Below are 27,513 nucleotides of genomic sequence, written 5' to 3' on the forward strand. Positions count from 1 at the left end.
GCCGCGATAGCGCAGTTGCTACGCCGGTCGGCAGCGCTTCTCGCCAGCGCCATCTCGGCGAGCCCGTCGCGGCCCGGCGCGACCGCAGCTGCGGCTCTGATCCGTGCAGCTGCCCGCGACAAATTTAGCGCATACAATCGCCAAGTGCCAAAAAAACGGCCGAATTATATCCAATTGGGGCGCTCGGCCTTTACCTCATTTCGGAACCCCATCTTCCGAGCCGGCGTTGGTAATGAGCAAGCAGCGCAGCATGAAGCGGGCGGCCCAAGACGTCCCCGCGCACCCGATGCTCAAGAAGCGCAAGGCCGGCCTCGAGACGCCGCCGCTGCATGAGATACCACCGACGCCGCAGGGCCCGGCGGCCATGATGCCACCAACGCCAGCGTACGGCCAAGCCGAGGCCGCCGAGACGTCGCGCGCCGCGCCGGCGCCGCCCGTCGACATGAACCCTGTGACGCAGCGCAACTTTCGCGGCTGGCAAGTCGGATCGCGCTACCGCCTCGTGCGCCTTCTCGGCAAAGGCTCGTATGGCCAGGTGCGTCGCCGTCGTCGTCGTTGCATTGTGTGGTCATACGGGCCGTAGGTGGCCGAGGCCTATGACGAACTCAAGAACAAGCGCGTCGCTATCAAGAAGATCATCAATGTCTTTGACCAAGAGGTCGACTGCAAGCGCCTGTACCGCGAGATTTACATCTTGCGCCACCTCCGGTAGTCTCTGCTGCATCCTTCTTCGTCGCATCCTCACGTCCGCGCCTGTCTTGCAGACATTCGGAGGTGATTACGCTTCTCGATGTGCTCGAGCCGCCCAACCTCGAGACGTTCAAGGACCTTTACCTCGTCTTTGAGTTTGTCGACACCGACCTCCACAAGCTCATCATGAGTCCGCAGTACCTCACGACGCGCCATATCCAGCTCTTCTTGTACCAGCTGCTGTGCGGACTCAAGTACGTCCACAGCGCCAACGTCATCCACCGCGACATGAAGCCCGCCAACATCCTCCTCAACGAAGACTGCACGCTCAAGGTCGCCCGCGCCTCGAACAAACTAAGAGCTTAGTTCTGCATTAGATCTGCGACTTTGGCCTTGCACGTGTCGTCGACGCGGCCATCTACAAGGACCAAGGCGAGCCCGTCTCGCCGCAGTACCACCAGCGCGTCCGGTCGCCGACCGATGGCGCTACGCCCAAGGTCTTGTTTCCACTTTCAATCTTTGTAGCTCAATTTGGCTGTTTTAGTTTCAGCGCCAGCTCACAAAGCACGTTGTGACGCGCTGGTACCGCGCGCCCGAGCTCATTCTGCTCCAGGACTATGGCTACGCGGTGGACCTCTGGAGCGTCGGGTGCATCTTTGCCGAGCTCTTGTCGATGCAAGCCGAGAGCTACCCGCAGTACCAGGTACTCTGCCCTGTCCCATCGATCCTACAATGGAATGCGTCGATAGTCGCGGACGCCGATCTTTCCGGGCCGGTCGTGCTTTCCGCTGAGCGCCGACCGACCGACGACGTACTCGGACAAGCTCGACCAGCTCAACGTGATCTTTGGCGTCATCGGTACACCCAAAGAAGAGGACATTGGCAACCTCGGCGAAGTCAAGCAGTACCTCCGGAAACTCAACAAGAAGGAGCCCCGCGATTTGAAGGAGCTCTACCCTGGCGCGCCGCCAGAGGCGCTCGACCTCCTCAAGCAATTTCTGACCTTCAACCCCGACACGCGCATTAGCGTACGTGTGTGTTTCTATCAATGTATCGGGTGATGGACCAATGGAAATAGGTGGAAGCGGCGCTCCAGCACCCGTTCTTGAACGAGGTGCGGTCACTGCGGAAGGAAGCGGTGGAGCTGCAGCCGCTCGACATGGGCTTTGAGAACGTGCCGCTGGACCGCGCGCAACTCAAAGGTACGAGACAGTATTCGTCTAATGGGTCTGAGATGCTTGTTGCAGCGCGCATTTACGAAGAAATTCAGTGCTTCAAAGCGCTCAACGCCGAGGCCGATGCGCAGGCCGAACGCGCCGCCGAGAGCAGCGTCATGAACAAGGTGGTGCCGATGCCACAAGACCTGTCCGCCGCAGGTACGACGACGACGACGTAAGCGCATTTAGAAGAGGAGCGCGTCTGTATGTATAATTCGATTAACTAGCAAGTGGTGTACCAATACTAAGTAGGACGAGCGACGGTCTAGAATGGACATACCTTGTCCATGACTCAGTGCACGCAGGAAGCTTGAGCGACGAGCCACATCGCAGCCCACCGAGGTCGCACGCACGAGGTGCGTCGCAGTCACAATGAGCGTCGACAGTGAATGGACGTTCTTGTGTACACATGGAAAATGGACTTTTTTTTGTCATCCAAAAAACAAAATATTTGCGCAGTGTCGACGCTGGGGTTAGGCGTGGACCACAAGCGCCGACCAATAGTCCACTTCGGCTTGGCTCAAATGCTCGTCAGGCGACGCGACCGTCGTCGACAGCGACACAAGATCGGCTGGCGCCGTCGCAGCCTGTGCCGGCAACCGCATCGCAATTTCATCCATCGAAGCAAAGCTGCGGGCGACGTAGTCCGAGCCGATGGGCGCTGGCGCGATGTTGTTCCAGTTGAGGTCCATGGCTTCAATTTGTGCGTATACGTCCAAGACCGTGTCGTCCGGCGTCGTGGAGAGTGCCTTCGCCGTCTTTCTCAGGACGGGACGACCGCTGGGCTTGACGCTGCACTTGATCGCGAGTCCTTTCTCGCCCATCCGCTGCCACCGGCTCTGGCATTGTCTATAACTAATGAAGCATCGACATATGAGTCCTCGTCATGCTGTCGTATGCGGCGTACTTGCGCGTCCCGACGATCGTGGCGATCTTGGGCCACTTGGTGGTGACGCTCAAAGCGTAGCAGAGTCGGGCGTCTTCGTCCCGACTCCAAATGCGCTTGTTCGTGTTGCCAGTGATAGTTAACCATTTCTGGCGGCAACTGGCAGCGCTGCGGCCGGGAAAGCCTGTCGCGATCAGCTTCCACGTCGTGCCGTCGGGGTCGAGACGCTTGAGGGCCGCACGCTACAGTCGACTGTGAGGCGGCTTGCACATGCCTCGGTGCAAATACAAACCTCAGCAGCCGTCCACTGGTTCTGGCTCATTGTTGTTGTCGGATGTCAATTGCAAAGTGAACCTTTCATTCAAGCGCCCAGAATCGCCACGAATCGCGCCACCACTTGCGCCATATGTATCAAGTTGATACAAAGTTGAATTGCTGATCGCGGCAAGTGGCAAAACAACCTGATCCAACCAGTGTCTTGTGCGAAGGTGCAGTTGCGAGATTTCTGTCCAATGAGACCGCTCGGCGTTTCTGCTCGGGTGGCAATCCGGGTTTGATGATCAGCACCTTATGGCTTTATGCATCCAATGATCAACAATGAAAACATATGACCTTATTTGATACATCGGTACTTCAACAAACCAGCGTGCTGGCCTGCGTCGAGCGATGCCATTAGTCGAGCGACTTGATGTATTGATGACGAAACATGATAAGATCACTTTGGGAATGTTTCGAGTCGGTGAAAAGACACGCAGTGCTGTTGTCCAAGTGAGCCTGCAAAATTCAAACTGCAATTGGCTGCCGCCGCCATCGACCCCTCCAAATGCTGGGTCGCTTGGACGTACTCGGCATTGCGAGATCTCGCGGCAAGTACATACGCTGCAAAGCCGTCCGCGAGCCCTTGCAAGGGACACAACATAGCTCGCTAGCCGGTTTTCTCACACTAAATAGAGATGATGTAGAACACTATCCATACCCAGTCGGAAACGATAGCAAGACAATAAAGTCGAAAATAGTGTGCCTCCTGTGGTATCTTGAAAAGTCGCGATGGCCCCCAAGACGTTGGCGCGGAATGAAGCGCTCCTCGATGAGATGACGAGCTACTCGCTGGGCAACTACGTCAAAGACATGATGGCGATTCTCATGGAGCGTCTCATCGTGGACCTGCCCAACGACCCGCTCAACTACCTCATCGACCTCGTCCAGAACGACCCACGCATCATCGCGCTCGACGAGGAGGCGCGCTACAGCCGCATGGACTTGCGCTCGATCAAGACCAAGCAAACGCTTCTCAAAGCCATCTACGACGACCTTAGGGTCTACGAGAAAGCGCCGTTTGTGTCGGCTGTCGTCGCCTCCAAGCTCCTGCGCCAGCACTTTCCGCGCCACGCCAACGACATTGTGAACGCTGTCGTGCAGACCGAGAAGGCGCTACCACCCAAGGTGACCTTGCGCGACTTTAACACTGTCGCCCTGGCCGTCCTCGCACGTTCGTTGCATCTGCGCCCTCTCGTAGTACGCGGCTCATTGTGCTTTGCTGATAGGGCCGGCGAGTACCTAGTGTTTCTTGCAGCTAGGTATACGAGCAACGAGACGACAATATTGTGCATCAACTATTTCGTGCTCGGAAAACGAGAATAAAGAGAGTGGTGCGATCATAGTTGAATACAAACACAGCGCTCGCCATGCTAATTATCTTTGCCGCAAAAAGAACAGACAATGCGCCACCAGGAGCGAGATTTAAGAAAACTTGGAATGCTGTACACTGCCTTGATTGAAATAAACACGTTCAAAACCACTCTTAATTTTACGTCGGCACTTCGATACCAGGCTGCCGCAGTGTTTTTAAAGCATATATTTTGTACCACCAGACTGATGGGATGCCTAGTCTTACTGAACGAACGCCCCGCCTTTTCTATCTTAACAGCGCCATGCACTAATACAACAGTATGGTGTAAAGGTCATGGGCACAACTTTGAATCGCCTAATTTATGGAGCTCAAGATATTTTGGCGAAGCAAACAGTGAAAAATTACCTCTAGTGTGCACTTGTGCAGTTGCTACTTGCGGCCGTGTAGAATCTTGCGGCCAATCTAGCGCCGCGTATTTGAAATGATGGGAATCGCATGGACAGCGAGTACCTCGTCCTTGTCGCGGTCGTGAAATGCATTTTCGAGGTTGAGGTCCGTGGCAGGAACGAGGCCGTCGAGATGTTGGACACGCTTCTTGTACAATTCGCTGCCTTCGTCTTTGGTCATGACAGCCTCGCGCAGCTGCAAGTAGCCATCGTGGCGCACCTAGATCACCGCCCATTGACATATACATTGAAGAGTCGACCAGAGCGCACCGGGACGTTGATACCGTCGAGCACTTCGCCAGTCACCGAGTCCTTGACGACGTAGTTGGACGGTCGGTTGCCGTTGAGGCGCACGTTTATGAGCTGCGGCAGCATGAGCACACAGTGCGGCACGCTCCCGAGCCGGTTCATATCGAGTCCGAGCCGCTGGAGCCGGCTCAAGTACATCATTTCAGGTGGCAAGTCGGGTCCGAGGCGGTTGTAGTCCAGATTGAGCTCTAGGAGCCACGAGAGGCGGCGGATGCGCGGCGGCAGCTCCGAGAGTTCGTTGTGGCTCAAACTCAAATGCTGGAGGCGACTGCACTGCGTGAGCGGCAGCGGAAAGGTCCGGAACCGGTTGTAGTCGAGCGTCACGGTTGCTAGCTTTTTGCAGCGACCGAGCGACTCGGGGACACACGTGAGCTGGTTGCGCTCGGCATAGAGCGCTTCGAGATGCGGGAGGGAGCCAATCTCAGTCGGCAGCGATGTGAGCGCGTTCCCGCCAAGACCGAGCACGCGCAGCTGCTGGAAGAGGGCCACTTCGGGCGACAAGAGCGAGAGCGAGTTGTTGGTCAGGTACAGTCGCCGCAGATGCGTCTTTGCCCACGAGAGTTTGGACGCTGTCGCAAACAGCTCTTTTGGCACAAGGTCGAGCTGGAGACTCGCGTGGCCAGACACGAGGCTCGACGCGAGCGGCCCGCTCAAGTCGACGGTGCCCGTCGCTGTCGCCTTTTTGAGCCGCTTCTCGAGCGCCTCGCGCACCCAGCGACGATGCCCGGACGCGATATCGACCTCGCCCTTGGCGCTGTCGAACGTAATCCCATCGGTCATGGAAGGAAACGGTTGACAATTCCGGAAAGTTTGCAGAAAAGCCATCGCGATGTTCCTGATGGCTTCGTTCTTTTGTGGCCAAAACGATATTTAGTCTATCTACACTCTATAGACTTTTGCTATAGTTGAGATTTTCTACGTGGACGTCGGCGTCCTAGCACTGCTCATGACTGACTACAAGTCACTGTCGGCGGCGTTGGATCTTTCGCTCGTCTCCTGCATTGCCATTGGCGCGTGAGCGCGAGATCCTGCGTTTCATTGGCTACTTGGATGTGGCACATGCCACCTACGAGCTATTTGCATTCGGCACGCGGGATCCAAACTTGAGCGAACCAGCGAGCGACCGATGGGCGTCCCCTGCCAGCGTCGAGCACCGAGCCTTTGCGCCAGTCGCGCCGCTCGGTCATGGCCTTGGCACCAACGCATTGCGATTGTCCAGCACCGATGCGCTTGCCTGCGACCGGCGCCGACTCGGCGGAGCGACAGGGCTCGGCGCTTTTACCCGTCGCCTTTACCCGTGGTTTCTACAGCTTTGGCGCCGGCGCTACACAAGCTTATTTGCGAATTCGCCCCTCGGACTCGAACCCATCGATCGCATGCTTCCGCTCCGCTGCTCTGCCCTCGGCATCTCGCTCGCGCTGGTTGCCGGCCATGGCATCGTGTCCAACCCCGCGGCCGAGTTCTCGCCCAACGTCATGCGTACGACGTACGTGGCGACGATCCAAGCCAACCTGCCCGGCAAGTTTGACGGCTCGCCGCAAGAGAATGTCGCGGCCTTTACAAGTGCCTTCAAGGTGCAGTCCCAGTTCAAGACGCTCCGCGATATGCTCGAGCCCCAAGGGCCGGCCTGCGGCAACTCGCTTCCGAACGCCTCCAAGAAGACGATCCCGTCCGATGGCGCCATGACGTGGCGGAACCCCGACACGGGCGAAGGCTTCATCTCGAGCCACACGGTAGACAAACCATGGTGATTTGAGGCTCATCTTGCATGCATAGGGTCCGTGCGAGGTATGGCTGGACGACAAGCGCGTGTTCCAGAACGACGACTGCCCGACGAACTTTCCGCAAAAGCCCGCGGCCCACCTGCCGGTCGACTACTCGAGCTGCGCGGGTGACGGCTGCATGCTTCGCTTCTACTGGCTCGCGCTGCACCAGCCCCAGTGGCAAGTGTACAGTACGTTCTCTCTTCCTTCCTTGCGTACTGGTCAGCCCAACGACCTTTCTGCGATAGAAAACTGCGTGCCACTGCAAGGCAACGGCCAAGCCGTCAAGGCCATCAAGGCCGACAAGCCATCTCCGACCATGGCGCCGGCGCCTGGCTGCAGCCTCTCGAACGGACAGTACAAGGCGTAGGCGACGATAGGATACGATCTCGCGTTTCCTTTGTATCGAAAGCTCATCAAGTGTTGTCTCTGCGTCTGCCTCTGTCGGTCAGCAGCGACGCCATCAAACTTTGACAGAGATGGCCTGTCCGCAGGTTGACGAGGTACTTGTTGCAGTTGGAATATCGCAGGCGCTAAGCACTCGGATCGATGGCAGCTTCGCTCCGCGGCTTGGTAGCTCAATATCAGTGCTATGCCATTCATCCAGTGACTCACTTTGGTGCGGCGAGCGAGGCCGCTGTAGGCTCGCGAGGCGGAAGCGACATCGTGAGATAGTTCCCAGTCACAGTATATCACGACGTCTCAGACTAAAAAGCTCCGCATCAGACACTATTCTCCGTTCTGTACCACACTATTCCATGGCAAACGAACAAGCCATGGGCTACGCAAGCATCCGAGACGCGCTCTTGCCGTTCGTCCCGCCCGTGCTGCGTGTGAACGCGGCGACGCTCGAGGCGCTGCAGCCTTCGACGGACCAGCTGCGCAGCGTGCTCACTGCCGCGAACGCCAAGCGGCTCGGTCTCTTGCTCGTATGGGCGGTCGGCCTCTACAGCGCCGAGCAGATCGACGCCGCGCCGATCTTTGTCATGGGCAGCATCCTCTACGCCGTGCTCTCCAACCTCGGCGACAAGGCCACCGACTCGGTCAGCGTCGATGAGGATGGCAACGAGATCCAGCTGCCGAGCGCGTACTCGGTGTTCAACCGCAACAAGCAGCGGCTGCCTGGCCAGCTCACGACCGAAGATTTCGAGTCGCAGCTGCGCCACCGCCTACCACAAGACCATCACGACAGCAACGACGACGACGATGATATCGCTGGCGCCCATGCCGAGAACGAGGATGACGATAGCGATGCAGAGATGCGCGAGGCCATTCGCCGGTCCCTCGAAGACGCGCAAAATGCACGGAAGAAGCACCGCCGCAAGCCACGATGCTAATACACTCTCGCCACAATCTTATCCATAGCACTCTACAGCGATCGGAGGAGCTTCTCAATCTCGGCGTGGACTTCCTTGTCTTCGGTCGTCTTGATGGGCACTGCCTTCGCCTTCTCGAGCCAGAGCTTGGCCTCGGTCTTGTTGCTCATTTTGAGGTACGTCTCGCCGAGCAAGAAGCTGTTCTTCTTCCAAAAACCGGGGCTAATGCTCTCTACATCATCGCGTCAGAATATCAATGCATCAGTACACTATCAAGTGGGACTACCGGCGTCGTGAAAATGGCGCACTGCCTCCTCGTACGTGGCGGTCGGCGGCGTCCCAAAGATGACGGCCGCCGCCTTCTTCTCGTACCACGAGAGACTCGCAAACGCCAAGCACCACTGCCCGAGGATGTTGTGCGACGTGGCGTCCGTCGGGTTGAGCTCAATCGCGCGCGCGATAAACTCCTAGGTATCCGTGACGCGTCGTCGTCATCACAAGCAATATCGCCGTACCTTGATCTTGTATGCGCCTTCAATCTTCTTGGACGTCCCCAAGAACGAACCACACGTGCTGCGCAGGGTGCTCAACCTCTGCACCAAGTAAAGACACAAGATGTACCTTGTCATGATGCCCATCCACTTGTTGCTCATGGCGTGGTTGGGGTTGACCGCGTACGCTTCCTCGGCGTACTTGAGGCCCTGCGTGCAAGCGTCAAGTGGACTGCAAAGCAAGAGGACACGACGCACCTCAAACGCCAGCGTCTTCTTGCCGTCGTCGCTCGCACTGTCGGGCATCATGTCCTGGCATGACCGCGCGCACCGCCAGAGCTAGCCACATATATAAGCATGCGTGCACAGGATAAGGTTGTCATGTACGAGTTCCACGTCCTTGGGGTAGTGCTGGAGGTTCGTCGCCAAGTACGCGTGCAAGTCTCGGAACCGAACCTAAGGCAACCGTTGAGCAAGAGAATTGACTGCGTGTAGTGAACCTGGTCGTAGAGCTCGTCGGCGTGGCGGAGAATGGACTCAATCGATGGCGCTTCGCCTGCAGGTGCGCGGGCCGCCGGGAGGCTTCGCGTTGCCGGCTGGGCTGGGACCACGGGCGCCGGCGCTGCGACCGGAGTTGCTACATCCATACAGTCGGTCGACGCATCGCAGGACTATCGACATACGTGGCAGCGGCGTCGGGTTCGAATCCATGTTCATTTCGTTGTCGGGATACACGCTCTTTTCGGCAAGAAGCGGCGGCATAACAGACTCGGGCAACGGGCGGTGCTGGGCCGTGTGGGTCATGGACGCTAGCGTGTCGTTAGCGCCGCGTTATCAATGAAGATGAGCGTACCCGCGACAATGCCCATGCCGATAAACATGAGCGGCGCAAACATGTCCATCTGGAACACCGACTGCGTGCTCGTCATCGCAATCAAGATGGCCACAATGGCCACGATCGCCATAAAGGCGACGCCAAACAGCGAAAGCAGCATCGAGCCTTCTTGCACGACGAGGTGGTTGAACTGCGCGTCGTCGGCCATGGGCTCGTCGGCCAGCGCAGCGAGCTCGTCGACGTCGTCCGTCATGGTCGTCTCCGAAACAACCGCCGTCGACGCAGTGTTGCGCGCGGTGGGCAGCTCGCGCGACCGGTCTTGCTCGCCACCGAGGCCGCGCGTCGCATACCTATAGAGAAGCGCGGTGCCGGTGGCGGCGCCCGCGACCGCGACGATGCAGATGACGGTCCGTGCCCAGCTGCTGCTCATCGCTCGTCGCCACACGGCGAAATCGAATTCGCTGTTGATGCGACAGCAGATATCTCTCCAAGTCGATACCACCAATCTATGCGTTTTTACAGGTTTTGCAGAGCATAAAACCAGCCAATCGTGCGTCGCACGTGCGCAACGGACCAATCAACGACGAGCACAACCGGTTGAAAGATCGCCAACCGCCACCTTGCACAATTGGAGGTGGCGGCGAGTGACACGTGAGCGTCAGCGCCGACGCAACGACTCGCTTAGAACTAGGCCGCAACAGTCACATCATGGAAGGATCCGGGCTAAGATCTAGGGTTGCAATGCTGGCGCGTGTGCCCACGGCGCCAAGTTGATGCTCTCCGAAACGTATGCATCAACGGTGGCGCACACGATACTGTCATCCAGGGCATTGATGCACTCCCTTGGGCCTTAGAGTGACGCTAGCTGAGCCCATTCGAAATGTTCGCGGTCCTCTCGAGCGCGGACTGAGATCCATCGTCCAAGATCTGTGTTCTGATTTGCATGCGTCTCTCCATGCCGACAGCTACGCTGCCGACACGTGCATCTTGACGCTTGCCTTGTCGGGCGAGCCTTCTTGGTCAAAGACACGTGAAAGCACCGGCGGTTGGCTACTGCTTGCGGCGCGAAAAATGTGCATTCGCACCTTGGTCGCACTGGACAGGGCGAGATTGCCTGTCAGAATTCCGATGGGCGTTGGGAAAGCTGCAGTTCGAAAGATGCGAGTGTACCTCACAGTGCTGCTGGCAGCATCCGCCGTGCGCGGGAACGACAACGTCACGACGACAGCGCCACCGCCGAGCACGACGCCGCCATCGGTCATTACGTTTCCCCCGCGCACGACGCTGCCGCCCGCAGTCGTATCTTGGCCGCCACCGTCGCCGAGCGCAATACCGTTCGAGACACCATTGTCACCGACGACGAGCCCAGACAGCGTAGAGGGCATGCCAACCATCGTTGTCGTCTCCACGGAGCGTCCATCCAAGCAAAGCAGACCCAACTCCACCTCGTCCTCCTCATTGTCGTCGGGAGGTACACTGCATTTCTACGAGGCGTTATTTTCTCAAGGATGATCGATAGGCCAGTCGCACAAGACGCTGTACGTACTGCTGGGCTTTGGCCTCGCCGTGTTTGTACTTGGTATGCTTTTCGTGCTCATTTGCTCGCTCTACAAGAAGAAGATGAAGATTCTGCGCCTCCGAGCGCTCCAGCACGCGTCAAACTCGCGTCAGGAAGCGAGCGACGCCACCGAGTTTGCACGCATGCCAAGCCCGAAAGCCAAGCGCGTGTCGTTCGAAGTCCGAAGCACGCTCTCGTCCGAGCCCCGGTCGTCAGTCAACCCAGGAAATAGGCTGCCACCATTGACTGCCGAAAGTGCGACTCATCATCATTTGTAAACAAAAAACGAAACAATCCGCTCGTCCATGCTAATCAAGGAGGTAAAATAGTTCGATACACGCGTGTGGATTTCACACAAATACAGTATCCACGAACGCGTTACCCAAGTAAGCTTACACTAGTACACTGTATTCCAATCGACCAAAAGCAAAGTACTGCAGCTCGAGTTTACTGAGGAGATTCCCGCGTGTGGACGACTCCCATACTACTATCTTCTTCGTCTGGGCACAAGGACGTAGAGCTGGACGTAGTCGATCCTAGTTGCTTTTCATGGCTCTGACGTGGTGTCGGGTTGTGGCCGCGGGTTGTTGGGGGCAAATGGACCGAGAATGATTGCGCTCGTCAACAAAAATGGTTTGCGAGGACAATCATTCGCTCTTGCTGAGATTGCATCGGGCTGATGCATTCTCCAATTTGCCTTGTCATGGTCACGTTTGCCGTCTCGTCCGTGAAGCGCAACGTCTGCAAAGAAGCTCCAACCGACGGTCAGCCGGTCACGACGCTCAAGGAGTTTGCCAAAGAAGGCTGCAAGGACATTGTCCAAGCCACCAACCTCGGGCCTGTCGTCGCGTCGAAAAGTGGCTTTGTGCGCGGTGTCATTGAAGCGTACAACAACCACCACGACCTCGTGCTCCGACCAGACGATATTTGGCTCGCGATTTCGATCCAGTTTGGTCTGTACGTCGATGGCAACGCCGAAGAGCTTCGCTCGTCGCTCGTCAAGCACGAAAGCAAGAAGGAACTTACTGTCACGACTGCTGGCAGCCTTTACTCGGTCGACTTTGGCGCGCTCTCCAGACAAATGGTCGACAAGATGGACGAGCACCTCGTGGACCCGAGCCTCAAGCACTGGGTGCTTCCGTCCTTCTCGACAACGACCGACCACGACGTCATCGTCGGCAGCGTCGTGCTCATGGCCACGATGAAGAAGTACTTCGGCTTCAAGATTTGCCTCGGCTGCGGTCTTCCGCATGTGACGCTCCTCGGCACTGTGGACGATTGGCAAGACATTCGTCGTCGCCTCGACAAGCTCTCAGCTTATGGCAAGCGCATGCAGCAGTGGACGACGATGCTGGCGCCGATTCTCGATCAGTTTGTGGCGGCGGCACAAGGCCAGGCGGACGTTGCGTTCTGGGACCGCATCTGCAGCCACAAAGGCGGCGGCTCGGGTCCGAGCTACCTCAACGGCTGGATCAGCGTCTTTTGTGTCTTCAACGACAAAGGCCAGTGGCAAGGCGACAAGATGACCGACAGAGTGCTGCAACGCAAGCCCGACGCAGAGATGCATACAGGAGGCATTCCTTATCATTACGTCGACGTCACGTACGACTTTCCGCTCGTCGACATGCAAGACATTCCGCCCGGGTACCTTACCGTCGACGTGACGATCGACGACAACGGGACCGAGTACAAGGCGCTCATGTTTGCGGGGCACATGGCCTACAGCATTGGTGACAACAAGGCGTCGATCGCACCGTCGCTGAGCTGGGCGATTGCGCTCAAGAACGGCGAGCCGGCACCCGAGGAAACCAACCCATTTGCATAGTGAGACTGAGTGAGAGCTATCCAAAAGCATTTTTTAATATGCTTGATTTGAACATGTGCTCGATTCAAGTGACTGCTTTTGTACCACATGTAGTATGTGGCAAGGGTGAGGGTAATAAAAAGCTTTTTTTAATGATGTGGGCAGGTTCAAGGGCTGGATCAACGGCATGGTCGCTTGGTTCGCCGTGGATTTGTTGGAGAACGCTTGTGACTGCGCCACGTCATAATCCCAATCTGTGTCATAAAAGGGTGGCTCGTATCGCCACCATACTATTATCAAAACGGCGTTTCTCGCTATCACCGCATTTTGACAAAAATATTATAATATTTTGTCAATTCAATCAATTAGTTTGACGGGACCTAACCCTGGACCACACGACAAGTGAGTCGCTGGGTTGTACGATCCATTAAGCGCGATGTGCCGCCTTGGCCTCGGCCACGTAGCGCAAACGTTCGGCTTCGTCGATGGGAAAGGCCGCCAGAAGCACGCGCTTGAAGGTGTTGTCGTTCTGAATGTGGAACGCGCTCGTCAGAAAGTTGACCACGCGCTGCGCGCGATCTTGTTGGGTCGGGACGCGACCGCGGCTCCTCGATGACAGCGCTGGTCACTTCCCAACGAGTGTACTGATGCCGTGGTCGTTGCGGTGGACGCTATTTGGGTACCAGGCAAATTCGACTTCTATCTTCTCACTGCCTCTCTCACGTCGTTTTCCCCTACTGCCTGCACTTGAAGCACGCACTCTGGTGTCCAGACCGCATCACCACATTGCCCAAGCCGGTACGATGGCCAAAGACCGGCTGAAATGGTGCCTAGAGCTGGCTTGGACGTCGTGGAGCGGTGTGACCGTATATCGCCTTCCTCGCCGTCTGTGGCCGCGCCACGTCAGAGCCCAAATCTGTGTTATAAAAGGGTTTGCCATTTCTATGACATACATATATTCAATCATTTTTTATAGTTACCACCGCTTTTTGACAAAATCGATCGTTTTGTCATTTTCGTTGACTAATTGGACGTCACCTAACGCGTCGAGAAGTCCAACGACGATCTTGTTTCGAGCATTGATGTTGCGCGACCAGCACATCAGGTAAGGCTCGTGCGCACGCAACGACATATATGCCTTGTAGACGCCTTGAGCGCACGATCCACTTACTCGGCGAACAGCGCTTATGTTGCATGTCCCATGATCAAGTTGGGTGTTTCTAACGCTCTGTGTTCCATACGCCAATTCCAGATGCAATTCGCGGACCTGCCGCTGCCGGCGCCGGTGCAGGCGAGTCTTCGAGCCTGCGGCTTCCATGTCCCGTCGCCGATCCAGGCCAAGGCGCTGCCGATCGCTCTCTTTGGGAACGACCTCATTGCGCAGGCCAAGTCGGGCATGGGCAAGACGCTCGTCTTTGCGACAGTGGCCATCGATCTCGTCCATCGTTCGAGCACGAGCTGGGCTGTCATGCTGGCGCCGACGCGCGAGATTGCGCTGCAAATCCAGCATGTGTTGCAGTCATTGCTCGCACCGATTCCAAGCTTGGACGTTACCATGGTCGTTGCATGCATAGGTGGGCTGCCCATCGACACGGACGAAGCGAACCTCCGGCGCAAGACGACACGGCTCGTCGTGGGCACGCCCGGTCGTCTCAAGTCGCTCGTTCAGCGCAAGAGCCTCCTTGCCGACCAAGTTCATCTCCTCGTGCTCGACGAAGTCGACAAGCTGCTTCAACCCGACTTTGAAGCCGACGTACGATCCATCATGAGCTGCTTTAGCTGGACGAACGCCATTCATTTTAGATGCGATTTATCCTCTCGGCGCTGCCAACCTCCAAGCAAGTACGTGTCCATTCCTACGTCTTGATGGTCATCACCTTCATATAGACGATCGCTTGCTCGGCCACGTTCACGCCCGACCAGCTAGCCGACCTCGCACGGCAAATGCATCATCCGCAGGTGCGCACGTCCACGTCGACCTCACATGCACTCATGGAAGCCTTGCATCAGTTTGTTTGCGTGCGCGGACCCAACGTTGTCACGACCGAGTACGTCCAGGCCGACGACACGGCCGCATGGCGCGACCGCGAGGCCAACGCGGCGCCCGAGGTCTGGCTGCGCGGCGTGCAGCAGCGCTACGTGCTTTTGGATCCATCGAGAAAGGAAGAGTTGCATGTCGTCAAGCAGGAGCAGCTCACGAGCCTCCTCACGCGCCAGCCGTTCCACCAGTGCATCGTCTTCTCCAACGACAAGTTTCGGTGCGAAGACGACCGCTGCATTCTCTCAAGTAGCTTCCTTGTAGCGCCGAGACGGTCGCGGCGGCGCTCTCGACCAGCGGGTTTCCTGCCGAGTGCATCACGAGTGCGCAGAGCCAAGAGCAGCGCACGGCCGCCATGGACCGCTTCCGGGCGTTTGGAGTGCGCATTCTTGTATCGACCGATCTCACGGCGCGAGGCATTGACGTGGACCGCGTCAACCTTGTGGTACGGTTCGACGTGGATCGTCGACACTAGGATATGGATGGTTCGTAGATCAATTTGGAGCTGCCGCGGGACCCGGCGACGTATTTGCACCGCGTTGGTCGCGCGGGGCGCTTTGGGGGACACATATCCTTTGCACGAATCTTCTTGGTTATGGGTTTTGTATATGGATGAGGGACCTTGACGATATGTACGGCGTCGCAGTGACGCTGCTTGGGACAAAGGAGCTCGCCGCAGTCGAAGCCCTCGCAAAGCTCTTCAAGATGAAGATTACCGAGCTCGACTCTCACTGCGCCGTGACGCCCGACGTGGAAGACGACCACGAGCAAGGCTTGTACGCGCACACGGACCTTCCAGAGGAGCTGTACCAGCGCAACCCGACCCCGCTTCCCCCCGTGCTACCGTTGCTGCCAACGGAATTTGTCGCCGTAGAGTCGATCGAGGTCGTCGCCAAGCAGGCCGATCAACCGCGGTCACGGCCGACCCAGGCTCGGGAACTTCAAGCCCTGAAAACGAGCCAAGACGACAAAGCAGGCGCCGTCCATACACCCTTCCTTCGCGACGGAAGCGCCACTAACAATGTCCTTGCCAAGGAGGACCCTGCCGCCAACGATCACGAAGAGATGGTCGAGAAGCCGTGGACGCCGTCGCCGGCCTACGAAGACGAGGAAGCGCAGTACGAAGCCTGGTGTCGAGCATTTCGATAGCTTGGGTATCCACCTCGTAAGATGGAGAGACATAGGTAGTTTGACCACTATAAGTAAGAAGGGGGGGAAAGACACGCTACGTGTCGAAGTCCACGAGTTGCCGGACGGCCGTGCTGCCATTGTGGCGGCGGATGGGCGACGAATCGGGGCTCGAATCGTCGTCTTCCTCATCCTCAATCTCGAAGCTCTTGCTGTTGCGCTTCATCATCGGGGAACCAAACTCGTCGGCGTTGGGGGTCGGGCGCGGCCGGCAGCCCGGCTCGATGCGACCAAAGCCTTGCGGCTGCCACTCGAAGCCGCTTTGTCGAGGTGACTCCTGGAGGTCGTCGTCGTCGTCGTCTTCGTACATGGCATGATGCTCGGACGCGAGCGAGAGGAGCGTGCAGACCTCGCGCGTCGGGGGCGCTTCCTTCGTGAGGATGGTGTAGGCTACGAGCCCGAGCAAGATCGCAGCCACGCGCAGGAGCACGACGTTCCACGAAGGCAGCATGATGGAGACGAGGATCACGTCGACCACGCCAGCGGCGGCGAGGAAGGGATGCATCTTCCGCAGCGTCGACCGGAGCATGAGACTTGTCTTGGCGAGGAGGGCAAATGGGTTCTGAATGATACGTTGGTCGTCGATACTCAATATAAGGATATTCGAGTAAAAGGCGCGCTTGGGTACAGAATATTGCGACCACGACGGGACGACACGCGAGATATATTCATATTGGACCGTTGCGAAGCGCGCCTGGTTGTTGAGAGCTTCGACATTTGCACCTAAATTAGAAAAGGGAAGATATGTCAATATTGCGTCCATATGGTCACCCAGCTGGTGCGCACGGCGGTGGCTGCTGAGCCCGCTGGCAGCTGCACGACCACAGTCGACGACCTGGGTTCTTCGGCCGGCAGATCAGCGCTTGTGGCAAGTTGAACTCCGTTGCGCAATATTCGAGCGTTCATTGGCCAAAACTGGCTGTAAATCCTTGGCGACAGCCAATCCGCACGTTGCAAGGACTCTGGCCGTCGCTCTGGTCGCATTTGCCCATGAGCAGCGCCAACATCGAGTCGCAGCCGCTGCTTCCCGAGCGGACGTCGCTCCGCCAGCAGCGCACAATCAACTGTGAGCTCATGGCTTACGACCGCATGCACGCTCATGGTGCTGCGACAAAGTAGGGTCCATCTTCGTGCCAGTCTGCCTTGGCATCAGCCTCATTTGCGTCGGGCAGCTCGTGCTGAGCGTCGTGCACAACTCGCTCGGCAGCGCAGAGACGTTCACGGAGCCCGCGCACTTCTTGTCGCCGCGGCCATCCACGGCCAACTGCTCGCTGCATTGGTTTGACCAGCGCGTGGACCACTTTAGCACGCTCAACACCACGTACGCGCAGGTATTACATCATGTTTCATACCTGCTTGTCGCCAGAACTGGACGGACGGCGTAGCGCTACTACGTACACGATGCGTTCTGGAAGCGTAAGGCCGACGGTCACAAGGCGGACGGCCCGATCCTCTTCTACTGCGGCAACGAGGGCGACGTGACGCTGTACGTCAACAACACGGGCTTGATGTGGGAAAACGCCGAGGCGCTCGGCGCGGCCTTGATCTTTGCCGAGCACCGCTACTTTGGTGCGTCGTCTCGATCGTACGACACATACTGACACTGTTCTGGTGCAGGCGAGAGCCGCCCGTTTGGCGCCAACCAGATGCAGCACTTGGCCTACTTGACGCACGAACAGGCGCTGGCCGACTACGCTGTGCTGCTCCGGGCGTTCCAGACGTCGCGCAACTCGTCGTCGCCGGTCATTGCACTCGGCGGCAGCTACGGTGGCATGCTCGCATCATGGTTCCGCATGAAGTACCCGGGCACGATCACCGGTGCCATTGCGGTACACCAAATGGCATCAACCGCGTGCACACCGACTCATGTTGTCGACTGCGTAGGCATCCGCCCCGATCCTTGGCTTCCCCAAAGGCTACCCCGAGCACTTTACAGGTGAAAAGTACTGGCAAGTCGTGACGCACGATGCGACGCCGGCAGCGGGCGCTGCGCCGACGTGCGAAGCCAACGTCCGGGCGTCGTGGCCGCTGTTGTTTGCGACAGCGCAGACAGAGACTGGTCGCCGCCAGCTGGGCGAGATTTTTCGCCTGTGCCGACCACTCCAGACGGCAGCGGACGCCGAGACGCTGGCCATGGGGCTCCTCATGGCGTGGGACACGATGGCGATGGGCAACTTTCCGTTTCCGTCGAGCTACCTCACGGGCGGCGCCGCCGACCTCCCGGCGTACCCTGTCCGCGCGGCGTGCGACGTCATGGCGACGTCGACGAATGCCTCGACGCTCTTGCCGGCGATGCGCGACGCGGCCAATCTCTATTTGAACGCAACCAAAGACGTGCCTTGCTTTGCGTGGGACACCCAAGACTTTGACGGGCTCTGGGGCTACGTGTGGTGCTCGCAGATGCTGCCACAAGAGTCATATTTCGACACGGACGGCGTCCACGATATGTTTTGGCCGCGGTCGCTCTCGTTTGACCAAGTGGCTGCCGACTGCAAAGCGCGCTGGGGGGTGTCGCCGGACCCGGACTGGATCCGCACCTCCTACGGTGACCTCGAGACGATGCTAAAAGCGACGAGCAACATTGTGTTTTCGAATGGCGGCTACGACCCGTGGCGCTCCGGCGGCGTCCTCGCCAACCCGTGGAACCCCAGCATTGCGATCGTCGACATCCCGGAAGGCGCGCACCACCTGGATCTCTTCTTCAGCCACAAGGACGACCCGGTCTCGGTGCGCCACGCCCGGCATATTGAGCTTGATCACATTCGCCAATGGATCCGCACCTTTGACGCGTGAATCCCATAGGAACAGATTAACTACGAGTCGGATCCTGCTCTTGCAGAGTATGATTGATACATTGAGCTTTCGACCTGGGACCTCGGTCCGTACTGTAGTCTAGCCCTCGTGACATTAGCGTAACATAGCGGCGTGACTTTGACAAGGTATTACACCATGGTGGAGAAGGCTGCCGATCGCGAGCGATGCTGTAGCTGATAGAGCTCGTATCGACAGACAGCAGCGTACCGATGCACAGGCCGCCGCGTTGTGTAAACGTCGCCTGGAGCGAATTAATAAAAATATTTTTCAGCACTAGATAGACCAGTTGTGATGCCGTTCCCTATTGCCAACTATCGCATTGGGTTTGCGTCCCCCAAGTCAAAACAACTGCTGTGATACAAGCCAACAGTGAGGACGTAGTTGCAGCTGTGAGACTCCAACTGCAACAAGTACCTCGTCAACCTGCGGACAGGCCATCTCTGTCAAAGTTCGATGGCGTCGCTGCTGACCGACAGAGGCAGACGCAGAGACAACACTTGAGGAGCTTTCGATACAAAGGAAACGCGAGATCGTATCCTATCGTCGCCTACGCCTTGTACTGTCCGTTCGAGAGGCTGCAGCCAGGCGCCGGCGCCATGGTCGGAGATGGCTTGTCGGCCTTGATGGCCTTGACGGCTTGGCCGTTGCCTTGCAGTGGCACGCAGTTTTCTATCGCAGAAAGGTCGTTGAGGCTGACGTGCACGCAAGGAAGGAAGAGAGAACGTACTGTACACTTGCCACTGGGGCTGGTGCAGCGCGAGCCAGTAGAAGCGAAGCATGCAGCCGTCACCCGCGCAGCTCGAGTAGTCGACCGGCAGGTGGGCCGCGGGCTTTTGCGGAAAGTTCGTCGGGCAGTCGTCGTTCTGGAACACGCGCTTGTCGTCCAGCCATACCTCGCACGGACCCTATGCATGCAAGATGAGCCTCAAATCACCATGGCTTGTCTACCGTGTGGCTCGAGATGAAGCCTTCGCCCGTGTCGGGGTTCCGCCACGTCATGGTGCCATCGGACGGGATCGTCTTCTTGGAGGCGTTCGGAAGCGAGTTGCCGCAGGCCGGCCCTTGGGGCTCGAGCATATCGCGGAGCGTCTTGAACTGGGACTGCGCCTTGAAGGCACTTGTAAAGGCCGCGACATTCTCTTGCGGCGAGCCGTCAAACTTGCCGGGCAGGTTGGCTTGGATCGTCGCCACGTACGTCGTACGCATGACGTTGAGCGAGAACTCGGCCGCGGGGTTGGACACGATGCCATGGCCGGCAACCAGCGCGAGCGAGATGCCGAGGGCAGAGCAGCGGAGCGGAAGCATGCGATCGACAGGTTCGAGTCCGAGGTGGCGAATTCGCAAATAAGCTTGTGTAGCGCCGGCGCCAAAGCTGTAGAAACCACGGGTAAAGGCGACGGGTAAAAGCGCCGAGCCCTGTCGCTCCGCCGAGTCGGCGCCGGTCGCAGGCAAGCGCATCGGTGCTGGACAATCGCAATGCGTTGGTGCCAAGGCCATGACCGAGCGGCGCGACTGGCGCAAAGGCTCGGTGCTCGACGCTGGCAGGGGAGGCCCATCGGTCGCTCGCTGGTTCGCTCAAGTTTCCGCGTGTTGCCGAATGCAAATAGCTCGTAGGTGGCATGTGCCACATCCAAGTAGCCATGAAACGCAGGATCTCGCGCTCACGCGCCAATGGCAATGCACGAGACGCGCGAAAGATCCAACGCCGCCGACAGCGACTTGTAGTCCGTCATGAACAGTGCTACGTAGAAAATCTCAACTATAGCAAAGTCTATAGAGTGTAGATAGACTAAATATCGTTTTGGCCACAAAAGAACGAAGCCATCAGGAAGATCGCGATGACTTTTCTGCAAACTTTCCGGATTTGTCAACCGTTTTGCTTCCATGGCCGATGGGATTACGTTCGACAGCGCCAAGGGCGAGGTCGATATCGCGTCCGGGCATCGTCGCTGGGTGCGCGAGGCGCTCGAAAAGCGGCTCAAAAAGGCGACAGCGACGGGCGCCGTCGACTTGAGCGGGCCGCTCGCGTCGAGCCTCGTGTCTGGCCACGCGAGTCTCCAGCTCGACCTTGTGCCAAAAGAGCTGTTTGCGACAGCGTCCAAACTCTCGTGGGCAAAGACGCATCTGCGGCGACTGTACCTGACCAACAACTCGCTCTCGCTCTTGTCGCCCGAAGTGGCCCTCTTCCAGCAGCTACGCGTGCTCGGTCTTGGCGGGAACGCGCTCACATCGCTGCCAACTGAGATCGGCACCCTCCCGCACCTCGAAGCGCTCTATGCCGAGCGCAACCAGCTCACGTGTGTCCCCGAGTCGCTCGGTCGCTGCAAAAAGCTAGCAACCGTGACGCTCGACTACAACCGGTTCCGGACCTTTCCGCTGCCGCTCACGCAGTGCAGTCGCCTCCAGCATTTGAGTTTGAGCCACAACGAACTCTCGGAGCTGCCGCCGCACATCCGCCGCCTCTCGTGGCTCCTAGAGCTCAATCTGGACTACAACCGCCTCGGACCCGACTTGCCACCTGAAATGATGTACTTGAGCCGGCTCCAGCGGCTCGGACTCGATATGAACCGGCTCGGGAGCGTGCCGCACTGTGTGCTCATGCTGCCGCAGCTCACAAACGTGCGCCTCAACGGCAACCGACCGTCCAACTACGTCGTCAAGGACTCGGTGACTGGCGAAGTGCTCGACGGTATCAACGTCCCGGTGCGCTCTGGTCGACTCTTCAATGTATATATCAATGGGCGATGACCTAGATGCGCCACGATGGCTACTTGCAGCTGCGCGAGGCTGTCATGACCAAAGACGAAGGCAGCGAATTGTACAAGAAGCGTGTCCAACATCTCGACGGCCTCGTTCCTGCCACGGACCTCAACCTCGAAAATGCATTTCACGACCGCGACAAGGACGAGGTACTCGCTGTCCATGCGATTCCTATCATTTCAAATACGCGGCGCTAGATTGGCCGCAAGATTCTACACGGCCGCAAGTAGCAACTGCACAAGTGCACACAAGAGGTAATTTTTCACTGTTTGCTTCGCCAAAATATCTTGAGCTCCATAAATTAGGCGATTCAAAGTTGTGCCCATGACCTTTACACCATACTATTGTATTAGTGCATGGCGCTGTTAAAATAGAAAAGGCGGGGCGTTCGTTCAGTAAGACTAGGCATCCCATCAGTCTGGTGGTACAAAATATATGCTTTAAAAACACTGCGGCAGCCTGGTATCGAAGTGCCGACGTAAAATTAAGAGTGGTTTTGAACGTGTTTATTTCAATCAAGGCAGTGTACAGCATTCCAAGTTTTCTAAAATCTCGCTCCTGGTGGCGCATTGTCTGTTCTTTTTGCGGCAAAGATGATTAGCATGGCGAACGCTATGTTTGTAGGGGACATATTCAACTATGGACGCACCACTCGCTCACTCACTCATATTATTGTGCCTTGGAACGCGGAGTGTCGCTGACGACGGAGCATTTTTGGGTTTGGTCATGATTGCAGGACCACAGTAAAGACAATGCACATGCCTCACCTCTGCAACGGTCTCGCCTCCGCAAAGCTGTCGCTCCACACTCAAATCAAACGTCCACGACCATCACTTGCTACGCAAAATTGCTATACCACAAGTGCAGTATGACAAACCCGACACCATCTTGCATCAATTGAAACATTACTTGGTTGATATTATTCCGCTCCACGATATATATATCAAGTTCGAACGATCAATTGCACCCATGGACGCGCGACCCGGCGTTCGTTTGTTGAAGTATCAAGTAGTACGTAGCAAGCAATGCCACATGTTCCTTTGCCGATCATTGCATGCTTGGCGCACCTCGGTCAGTCTCCCACCAAAATAGCAATTGCCAGGTCGGTCATTGGACAGACGCACCTCAGCAAGGTTCGCCAATGGCTGCGACGAGCACTATCAAGTTTATCAACTTGAAATCTAGTGGCGCACGTGGGGCATCCGGCATTATTGTAGCGTGTTTGAAAGTCTCAGTTTGCAATTCAGACCCGACGACACAGAATGACCCAGAAGAAGTGGACCGACGACGAGGTTTGCGCTTGCATCTTGGCATGGTCAGCACCTCACAGTCGACTGTAGATTGCAGCCCTCAAGGATGTCGACCCCGATAGCACGACGTGGAAGGTGATCGCAGAAGGCTTTCCCGGCCGCAGTCATGCCAGTTGCCGCCAGAAATGGTTAACAATCACTGGCGACACGAACGAGGGCGATTGGAGTCGTGACGAAGACGACTGGCTCTGCTACGCTATGAGCATCACCAACAAGTGGCCCAAGATCGCCACGATCGTTGGGACGCGCAAGTACGCCGCATGGAACAGCGTCACGAGGACTCATGTCGATGCTCTAGTTATAGACAATGCCTCACTCGGTGGCAGCGGATGGGCGAGAAAGGACTCGCGATCAAGTGCAGCGCCAAGCCTAGCGGTCGTCCCGCCCTCAAAAAGACGGCGAAGGCACTCTCCACGACGCCGGACGACACGGTCTTGGACGTATACGCACAAATTGAAGCCATGGACCTCAACTGGAGCCACACTGTGCCGGCGCCGATCGGCCCCGACGATGTTGTCTGCAGCTTTGCTTCGATGGATGAAATCGCGATGCGGTTACCCGCAGAGGCCGAGATGGCGCCTGTCGACATGGCGCCGACACCCGATGAGCCATTGAGCCAAGCCGAAGTCGACTATTGGTCGGCGGTTGTGCTCAACAGTACGCAATTCCCCAGCACCAGCGCTGTAACATGCTCTTTTGCCTAACAAAGCAATGTAATACATTATCCCATCTAAAGCCCAAGTACAGTTGTAGCTCATCGGATGGTGCATACAGACGCGCTCCTCTTCTTATCGTGCTTATGTCGACGTCGTACCTGTGGCATCGGCATCACTTTGTTCACGACGCTACTCTCGGTGGTGCGTTTGGCCTGCGCATCGACCTCGGCGTTGAGCGCTCACTGAATCTCTTCGTCAATGTGCGCGAGCACATCCCTTTTTATCAACTTGATACATCGCGGTAAGGTCGAATGGTCCTGCTGTAGGTCATGAGCGTCACCAACAAGTGGCCCAAGATCACCGAAATCAAAGCGCAAGCACTGGGAAGTACTGGCACGTAGCATGTGACTGCGTCATGAGGACTCATACTAGTAGATAAGACACCATGGAATCACTGTGCTAGCCTAGAATCGAAGTGCTGATGTAAAATTAGGTCTCACTTTGAGAGATTAAACTTTTGAAAGAAAATTTTCAGATTCCGCGCTTTCTCATGTCTCGCTCCTGGTTGCGCACGGTCTGTCCTTTTTGCTAGAGAGCTTTTACAATATAGGCAGCCAACTTGTTGTGGAACCTTCCTCCACACGGCTGCAACACGTCAACTGCATCTCTTGCAGCACCGAATGACGTAGGAGCGTGGAGGCGCTACATGCCACTTTGGTTACCTTGGCCAATTCGAGCTCATTCGCGAAACGTATGCGAGAGTCATGAGGTACAATAGTCTATATTGTGTCTGGAATAACTTAGCGGACAACGACAACTAGGAGATAATACAGCACGAGTTGGCCGAGTGGGGAATCGTAATCGGCCCTTGTTTGACTTCCCACTCCATGTACTCGACGATTTCGTTCTGGAAGGCAATGTAGCTGCAAAACTGCCAGTCCTTGTAGAACTCTTGGTCGGCCTCCACGAGCTTGACACCCTACATTTCTCAAGCTATTATCAACGTATCAAGTCACGTCGAACCTGCGTCACGGCTGGGTCAAAGCAGCCAATGTCGGCCTGCGACGCCGCGTTGATGTCGCGGTCCGGCACGAAAGGCGGTGGCACCGACATGGACTCCATCGCGGCCCAGTCGACGTTTTCGAAAAACTTCATCTTTTTAATCTCGTCGGCCCCGTTGGCGCCAAGGCGGAGGCGCGGGTCTCGTACCAAGAGCCCTACATACACAAGCATTTCAGCCATTGGATGGAGGCTGGAAGCCTTGTACGCTGAAGGAGGTCGGTCGCGGCGGGCGTAAAGTACTTTGGGTCGTACGTGGGGGTGAGTTCGAGTGTCGCCATGTCGTAGGCTTTTTGCTACCGTTTGAATATAGTATGCACAATGTTGTCCTAGTCTTCATACCTTGTCGGCGTGCAAGGCTTTGGCTTTCGAGGTTCGGAACGGGCACTTGCCGTAGAGCATTTCGTAAACAACGCAGCCGTAGCTCCACCAGTCGACCGCTTGGTCGTAAAAGAGGCGGTTGCCTTGCGAATCACGGAGCAGCATCTCGGGGGCCCAGTCTACGAGCATGATCCTCAGTGTTGTCCTCGCAGGCGGCAGGTCGTACAGCCGCGCGTGCCGCAGCGGCCACAGAGGTTGGGCGTCACTTCGACGGCCAGCCCAAGGTCCGAGATGGAGCAGTTGCCTTTGTCGTCGAGGAGGATGTTCTCGGGTTTTAGATCACGGTACACAATGTTGTTTTCGTGCATATGTTGCAGGCCCAGTAGGATTTGCGCCGCCCAAAACATGACTTGCTCCTCGGTGAACCTACGTACACGACATACGGCACATGTATAGACTAAGGGGATGGCGCACCGGCCGCGGTTGAGGTGGAAGCTGAGGTCGCCGCCCGTGCGCAGATCCAGCACCAGGTACAAGTCTTCCTTCGTTTGGAAGGCGTACTTGAGACACACGACAAAGGGCGAGCTGAGCATCGTTAGAATCGCCCGCTCGGCCAAGCAGAGCTTCTCCGCATGCTTCTTCTTGATGATCTTCTTGTTCATCGCTTTGAGCGCGTAGAGTTTACCTAGCCGATGCTCCATATGCATACGTCATTGGTCGTAGGTTCGATACCGGTGTTGCGCTTGATGGTGCCGTTGACCATGCCAAAGCCGCCGCGCCCGAGCACCCGCAGCAGCGAAAAGTCGTCCTCGCCAATCTCGCGCGACTGCAGATAGAGGAATTGCACCAACCGGTTGTAGAAGCTGCTGGCGCGGAAACCGGCCATGTGCACGACGTCAAGCGCACCAAGAACACACGCTTCCAGCTGGTGGAAGAGCGTGACGTCCACAGACGATTTGGCGTCCGAGTCCATCGCATTCTCTTCTTCGCGGTCGAGCGCGGTTCGTATCGCTGCCAAGATGGGTCCGGCGACCCCGAGGATGTGCGCATCGCTCTTGTAGCTCATGTACAGCTGCGTTCCGTCGGCAAGCGAGAGCTTGAACTCTTTTTTCCAGGCAAAGTTGGCTTCCCCGGGCGCCTTGGGCGCGACCGGTGGCGGCTGAGGACGCGGCGACGCGGCGGACGAGAGCGCCGAGAACGCGTGGTCGTGGCGCGACGGCGGTGCCTCCTTTGGTAAAACGGGCTGCACGAGCACGGTCGAGGCTTCGTCACAGTACCGCTTGTAGATGGCTTTGGCCTTTTGCAGCTGCCGATTGTGCTGTGGAATGTTGCGAAAGGCGTGGACGTCCATGAGAAAGAGGAGCTTCTCGACGCCGTGCGCTTCGGCTTCGCAGTACCGGCGAAAGAGGTAAAAGCCCAGCGGTTGAGACAAAAGGGCTTCAACACCGAGCCACTCGGTGTTGAGGCGGTTTTGTTTCGAGATAAAGTCGGCGAGCTCGGTGGGCGACGGCGTGTAAAAGGCGATCGTGGGCCGCGGCCGCGGGTCGACCATCGCGCCAATGTACTGCGCGTCTTGGATCGCGTCCTGGAGCTCATCCATGCCGCCTGTGCCACCACGAGCTGCGGTTGCAAATAAAGAGCACCGCGTTTCGCGCCGAAATGGAGACGCTATTTATAGATCGGTATCCGTATCCGGTTGCGGACGTCATTTGTCAAATTGCTGGCACATACAAGTACACACCAACTAACTAACGTTGGGAGTCGCGACAGGAAAGGAAGGTATGCTGGCACGTCGACGAGCTCCTAACGTCAACGGTGGCCCCGAGTTACTTCAGTGTATGAATGTACGTAGTACTCTAATGGAGGACTACAGACTGTACCACAAGGTGGCTGGTTGCCGATGGACGAAGCCGATGGACGACGGTGGCGAAAGGCTGGTTGGGTGCGACTTGACAACGACGATGCTATACAAATACTACACTCGACGGGCGGCGGCGGCGGGGCGATGGGCACCAACCAACTGCACGTGCGCGTGGCGTGGGATCGGCACGTACTGTCGACAGACGCACCCTTCACCTCCTTCCCAAAGCTTCCCCATTTTCACAAACTGTCACCTCTCGATGCCTACGAGGTGTGGTATTAACTGCATTGAGCTCCTCAGAAATGTGGTCCACTCGACCCTGCAGGACGAGAAATAATGCTGTACTCGTATGTGCCTACTAGCCATTCGATGCTGGCCCCAGCAAGAGATCCAGAGTCGCAAGCGGACGAGTAATGCGACTAATTTATTCTGAATTTGGTTCCCACATGCCGCAGACGCATGTGTTGACGCGCTAGCGTGCATCGCGACTCATGGAAGAGCGACCGGTATCGCCGAGGCGCAACAGTCGCGAGGTGTAATGGTCCATGCACGCTTCCAAAT

The 27,513-nt window shown here is 57.2% G+C and overlaps 16 protein-coding genes across 17 annotated transcripts; 10 read left to right on the forward strand and 6 right to left on the reverse strand.

The window, feature by feature from the left end:
* Positions 1–10: 10 nt before the first annotated feature.
* On the forward strand, positions 11–2,534 carry SDRG_08125. Of its 2 annotated transcripts, XM_008613993.1 has the most exons (8): positions 11–535; positions 584–708; positions 765–1,023; positions 1,068–1,187; positions 1,235–1,393; positions 1,440–1,718; positions 1,769–1,892; positions 1,938–2,534. In XM_008613993.1, exons 1-8 carry the CDS (start codon positions 233–235, stop codon positions 2,084–2,086), a joined length of 1,518 nt encoding a protein of 505 aa, XP_008612215.1. In that variant the 5' UTR covers positions 11–232; the 3' UTR covers positions 2,087–2,534. The 2 variants fall into 2 exon arrangements, with proteins under 2 accessions (XP_008612215.1, XP_008612216.1); XM_008613994.1 differs by having other exon boundaries at positions 1,235–1,718.
* On the reverse strand, positions 2,381–3,120 carry SDRG_08126 (hypothetical protein; the record flags this gene model as incomplete). The annotated part of the gene is made up of 3 exons (XM_008613995.1): positions 3,086–3,120; positions 2,815–3,035; positions 2,381–2,756 (listed from the first exon to the last, which is right to left on the reverse strand). Exons 1-3 carry the CDS (start codon positions 3,113–3,115, stop codon positions 2,381–2,383), a joined length of 627 nt encoding a protein of 208 aa, XP_008612217.1. The 5' UTR covers positions 3,116–3,120.
* A 692-nt stretch (positions 3,121–3,812) lies between these two features.
* On the forward strand, positions 3,813–4,497 carry SDRG_08127 (hypothetical protein). Its single transcript, XM_008613996.1, has 2 exons — positions 3,813–4,282; positions 4,338–4,497. The coding sequence occupies exons 1-2, from the start codon at positions 3,841–3,843 to the stop codon at positions 4,352–4,354; spliced, it is 459 nt and encodes a 152-aa protein (XP_008612218.1). The 5' UTR covers positions 3,813–3,840; the 3' UTR covers positions 4,355–4,497.
* Positions 4,498–4,660: 163 nt separating this feature from the next.
* On the reverse strand, positions 4,661–5,958 carry SDRG_08128 (hypothetical protein; the record flags this gene model as incomplete). The annotated part of the gene is made up of 4 exons (XM_008613997.1): positions 4,661–4,777; positions 4,829–4,885; positions 4,934–5,089; positions 5,140–5,958. The coding sequence occupies 3 exons, from the start codon at positions 5,956–5,958 to the stop codon at positions 4,853–4,855; spliced, it is 1,008 nt and encodes a 335-aa protein (XP_008612219.1). The 3' UTR covers positions 4,661–4,777; positions 4,829–4,852.
* A 319-nt stretch (positions 5,959–6,277) lies between these two features.
* SDRG_08129 (hypothetical protein) lies at positions 6,278–7,377 on the forward strand. The gene is made up of 3 exons (XM_008613998.1): positions 6,278–6,911; positions 6,955–7,132; positions 7,190–7,377. Exons 1-3 carry the CDS (start codon positions 6,555–6,557, stop codon positions 7,309–7,311), a joined length of 657 nt encoding a protein of 218 aa, XP_008612220.1. The 5' UTR covers positions 6,278–6,554; the 3' UTR covers positions 7,312–7,377.
* Positions 7,378–7,699: 322 nt separating this feature from the next.
* SDRG_08130 (hypothetical protein) lies at positions 7,700–8,278 on the forward strand (the record flags this gene model as incomplete). Its single annotated transcript, XM_008613999.1, has 1 exon — positions 7,700–8,278. The coding sequence occupies one exon, from the start codon at positions 7,700–7,702 to the stop codon at positions 8,276–8,278; it is 579 nt and encodes a 192-aa protein (XP_008612221.1).
* A 32-nt stretch (positions 8,279–8,310) lies between these two features.
* On the reverse strand, positions 8,311–10,013 carry SDRG_08131 (hypothetical protein; the record flags this gene model as incomplete). The annotated part of the gene is made up of 9 exons (XM_008614000.1): positions 8,311–8,489; positions 8,544–8,724; positions 8,773–8,830; positions 8,879–8,958; positions 9,007–9,087; positions 9,136–9,204; positions 9,249–9,385; positions 9,432–9,557; positions 9,602–10,013. 9 exons carry the CDS (start codon positions 10,011–10,013, stop codon positions 8,311–8,313), a joined length of 1,323 nt encoding a protein of 440 aa, XP_008612222.1.
* A 397-nt stretch (positions 10,014–10,410) lies between these two features.
* On the forward strand, positions 10,411–11,419 carry SDRG_08132 (hypothetical protein; the record flags this gene model as incomplete). Its single annotated transcript, XM_008614001.1, has 2 exons — positions 10,411–11,054; positions 11,103–11,419. Exons 1-2 carry the CDS (start codon positions 10,655–10,657, stop codon positions 11,417–11,419), a joined length of 717 nt encoding a protein of 238 aa, XP_008612223.1. The 5' UTR covers positions 10,411–10,654.
* A 413-nt stretch (positions 11,420–11,832) lies between these two features.
* On the forward strand, positions 11,833–13,087 carry SDRG_08133 (hypothetical protein). Its single transcript, XM_008614002.1, has one exon. It carries the CDS (start codon positions 11,845–11,847, stop codon positions 12,964–12,966), a length of 1,122 nt encoding a protein of 373 aa, XP_008612224.1. The 5' UTR covers positions 11,833–11,844; the 3' UTR covers positions 12,967–13,087.
* Positions 13,088–14,170: 1,083 nt separating this feature from the next.
* On the forward strand, positions 14,171–16,331 carry SDRG_08134 (hypothetical protein). The gene is made up of 7 exons (XM_008614003.1): positions 14,171–14,698; positions 14,749–14,787; positions 14,833–14,904; positions 14,956–15,203; positions 15,248–15,428; positions 15,477–15,551; positions 15,620–16,331. The coding sequence occupies exons 1-7, from the start codon at positions 14,198–14,200 to the stop codon at positions 16,130–16,132; spliced, it is 1,629 nt and encodes a 542-aa protein (XP_008612225.1). The 5' UTR covers positions 14,171–14,197; the 3' UTR covers positions 16,133–16,331.
* SDRG_08135 (hypothetical protein) lies at positions 16,209–16,700 on the reverse strand (the record flags this gene model as incomplete). Its single annotated transcript, XM_008614004.1, has 1 exon — positions 16,209–16,700. One exon carries the CDS (start codon positions 16,698–16,700, stop codon positions 16,209–16,211), a length of 492 nt encoding a protein of 163 aa, XP_008612226.1.
* A 237-nt stretch (positions 16,701–16,937) lies between these two features.
* Positions 16,938–19,124, forward strand: SDRG_08136 (hypothetical protein). Its single transcript, XM_008614005.1, has 5 exons — positions 16,938–17,237; positions 17,291–17,502; positions 17,557–17,740; positions 17,789–18,000; positions 18,056–19,124. Exons 1-5 carry the CDS (start codon positions 17,162–17,164, stop codon positions 18,962–18,964), a joined length of 1,593 nt encoding a protein of 530 aa, XP_008612227.1. The 5' UTR covers positions 16,938–17,161; the 3' UTR covers positions 18,965–19,124.
* Positions 19,125–19,466: 342 nt separating this feature from the next.
* Positions 19,467–20,580, reverse strand: SDRG_08137 (hypothetical protein). Its single transcript, XM_008614006.1, has 3 exons — positions 19,934–20,580; positions 19,713–19,890; positions 19,467–19,654 (listed from the first exon to the last, which is right to left on the reverse strand). The coding sequence occupies exons 1-3, from the start codon at positions 20,480–20,482 to the stop codon at positions 19,533–19,535; spliced, it is 849 nt and encodes a 282-aa protein (XP_008612228.1). The 5' UTR covers positions 20,483–20,580; the 3' UTR covers positions 19,467–19,532.
* Positions 20,581–20,869: 289 nt separating this feature from the next.
* SDRG_08138 (hypothetical protein) lies at positions 20,870–21,975 on the forward strand (the record flags this gene model as incomplete). The annotated part of the gene is made up of 3 exons (XM_008614007.1): positions 20,870–21,688; positions 21,739–21,894; positions 21,943–21,975. The coding sequence occupies 3 exons, from the start codon at positions 20,870–20,872 to the stop codon at positions 21,973–21,975; spliced, it is 1,008 nt and encodes a 335-aa protein (XP_008612229.1).
* Positions 21,976–23,007: 1,032 nt separating this feature from the next.
* On the forward strand, positions 23,008–24,112 carry SDRG_08139 (hypothetical protein; the record flags this gene model as incomplete). Its single annotated transcript, XM_008614008.1, has 4 exons — positions 23,008–23,037; positions 23,086–23,306; positions 23,360–23,738; positions 24,038–24,112. The coding sequence occupies 4 exons, from the start codon at positions 23,008–23,010 to the stop codon at positions 24,110–24,112; spliced, it is 705 nt and encodes a 234-aa protein (XP_008612230.1).
* Positions 24,113–24,476: 364 nt separating this feature from the next.
* Positions 24,477–26,722, reverse strand: SDRG_08140 (AGC/GRK/BARK protein kinase). The gene is made up of 7 exons (XM_008614009.1): positions 25,824–26,722; positions 25,566–25,776; positions 25,318–25,517; positions 25,113–25,270; positions 24,979–25,066; positions 24,735–24,928; positions 24,477–24,690 (listed from the first exon to the last, which is right to left on the reverse strand). Exons 1-7 carry the CDS (start codon positions 26,689–26,691, stop codon positions 24,529–24,531), a joined length of 1,881 nt encoding a protein of 626 aa, XP_008612231.1. The 5' UTR covers positions 26,692–26,722; the 3' UTR covers positions 24,477–24,528.
* Positions 26,723–27,513: the final 791 nt, after the last annotated feature.

This window comes from Saprolegnia diclina, assembly GCF_000281045.1.
Source record: "Saprolegnia diclina VS20 unplaced genomic scaffold supercont1.24, whole genome shotgun sequence".
NCBI classification, from domain to species: domain Eukaryota; phylum Oomycota; class Saprolegniomycetes; order Saprolegniales; family Saprolegniaceae; genus Saprolegnia; species Saprolegnia diclina.

Coding starts and splice junctions, on each gene's coding strand:
- SDRG_08134 (XM_008614003.1), top strand. CDS start 14,198: ATGCAATTCGCGGACCTGCCGCTGCCGGCGCCGGTGCAGGCGAGTCTT. Junction 14,788..14,832: donor CGCTGCCAACCTCCAAGCAA/GTACGTGTCCAT, acceptor ACCTTCATATAG/ACGATCGCTTGCTCGGCCAC. Junction 15,552..15,619: donor CGGGGCGCTTTGGGGGACAC/ATATCCTTTGCA, acceptor GACGATATGTAC/GGCGTCGCAGTGACGCTGCT.
- SDRG_08127 (XM_008613996.1), top strand. CDS start 3,841: ATGGCCCCCAAGACGTTGGCGCGGAATGAAGCGCTCCTCGATGAGATG.
- SDRG_08133 (XM_008614002.1), top strand. CDS start 11,845: ATGGTCACGTTTGCCGTCTCGTCCGTGAAGCGCAACGTCTGCAAAGAA.
- SDRG_08137 (XM_008614006.1), bottom strand. CDS start 20,482: ATGGCCTTGGCACCAACGCATTGCGATTGTCCAGCACCGATGCGCTTG. Junction 19,891..19,933: donor GCTTCATCTCGAGCCACACG/GTAGACAAGCCA, acceptor TTGCATGCATAG/GGTCCGTGCGAGGTATGGCT. Junction 19,655..19,712: donor GCCCCAGTGGCAAGTGTACA/GTACGTTCTCTC, acceptor TTTCTGCGATAG/AAAACTGCGTGCCACTGCAA.
- SDRG_08136 (XM_008614005.1), top strand. CDS start 17,162: ATGAGCAGCGCCAACATCGAGTCGCAGCCGCTGCTTCCCGAGCGGACG. Junction 17,238..17,290: donor CCAGCAGCGCACAATCAACT/GTGAGCTCATGG, acceptor GCGACAAAGTAG/GGTCCATCTTCGTGCCAGTC. Junction 18,001..18,055: donor CGATCACCGGTGCCATTGCG/GTACACCAAATG, acceptor TCGACTGCGTAG/GCATCCGCCCCGATCCTTGG.
- SDRG_08129 (XM_008613998.1), top strand. CDS start 6,555: ATGCTTCCGCTCCGCTGCTCTGCCCTCGGCATCTCGCTCGCGCTGGTT. Junction 6,912..6,954: donor GCTTCATCTCGAGCCACACG/GTAGACAAACCA, acceptor TTGCATGCATAG/GGTCCGTGCGAGGTATGGCT. Junction 7,133..7,189: donor GCCCCAGTGGCAAGTGTACA/GTACGTTCTCTC, acceptor TTTCTGCGATAG/AAAACTGCGTGCCACTGCAA.
- SDRG_08140 (XM_008614009.1), bottom strand. CDS start 26,691: ATGGATGAGCTCCAGGACGCGATCCAAGACGCGCAGTACATTGGCGCG. Junction 25,518..25,565: donor TTCCACCTCAACCGCGGCCG/GTGCGCCATCCC, acceptor TCGTGTACGTAG/GTTCACCGAGGAGCAAGTCA. Junction 25,067..25,112: donor AAGCCTTGCACGCCGACAAG/GTATGAAGACTA, acceptor TTCAAACGGTAG/CAAAAAGCCTACGACATGGC.
- SDRG_08125 (XM_008613993.1), top strand. CDS start 233: ATGAGCAAGCAGCGCAGCATGAAGCGGGCGGCCCAAGACGTCCCCGCG. Junction 536..583: donor GCAAAGGCTCGTATGGCCAG/GTGCGTCGCCGT, acceptor TACGGGCCGTAG/GTGGCCGAGGCCTATGACGA. Junction 1,188..1,234: donor CCGATGGCGCTACGCCCAAG/GTCTTGTTTCCA, acceptor TGGCTGTTTTAG/TTTCAGCGCCAGCTCACAAA.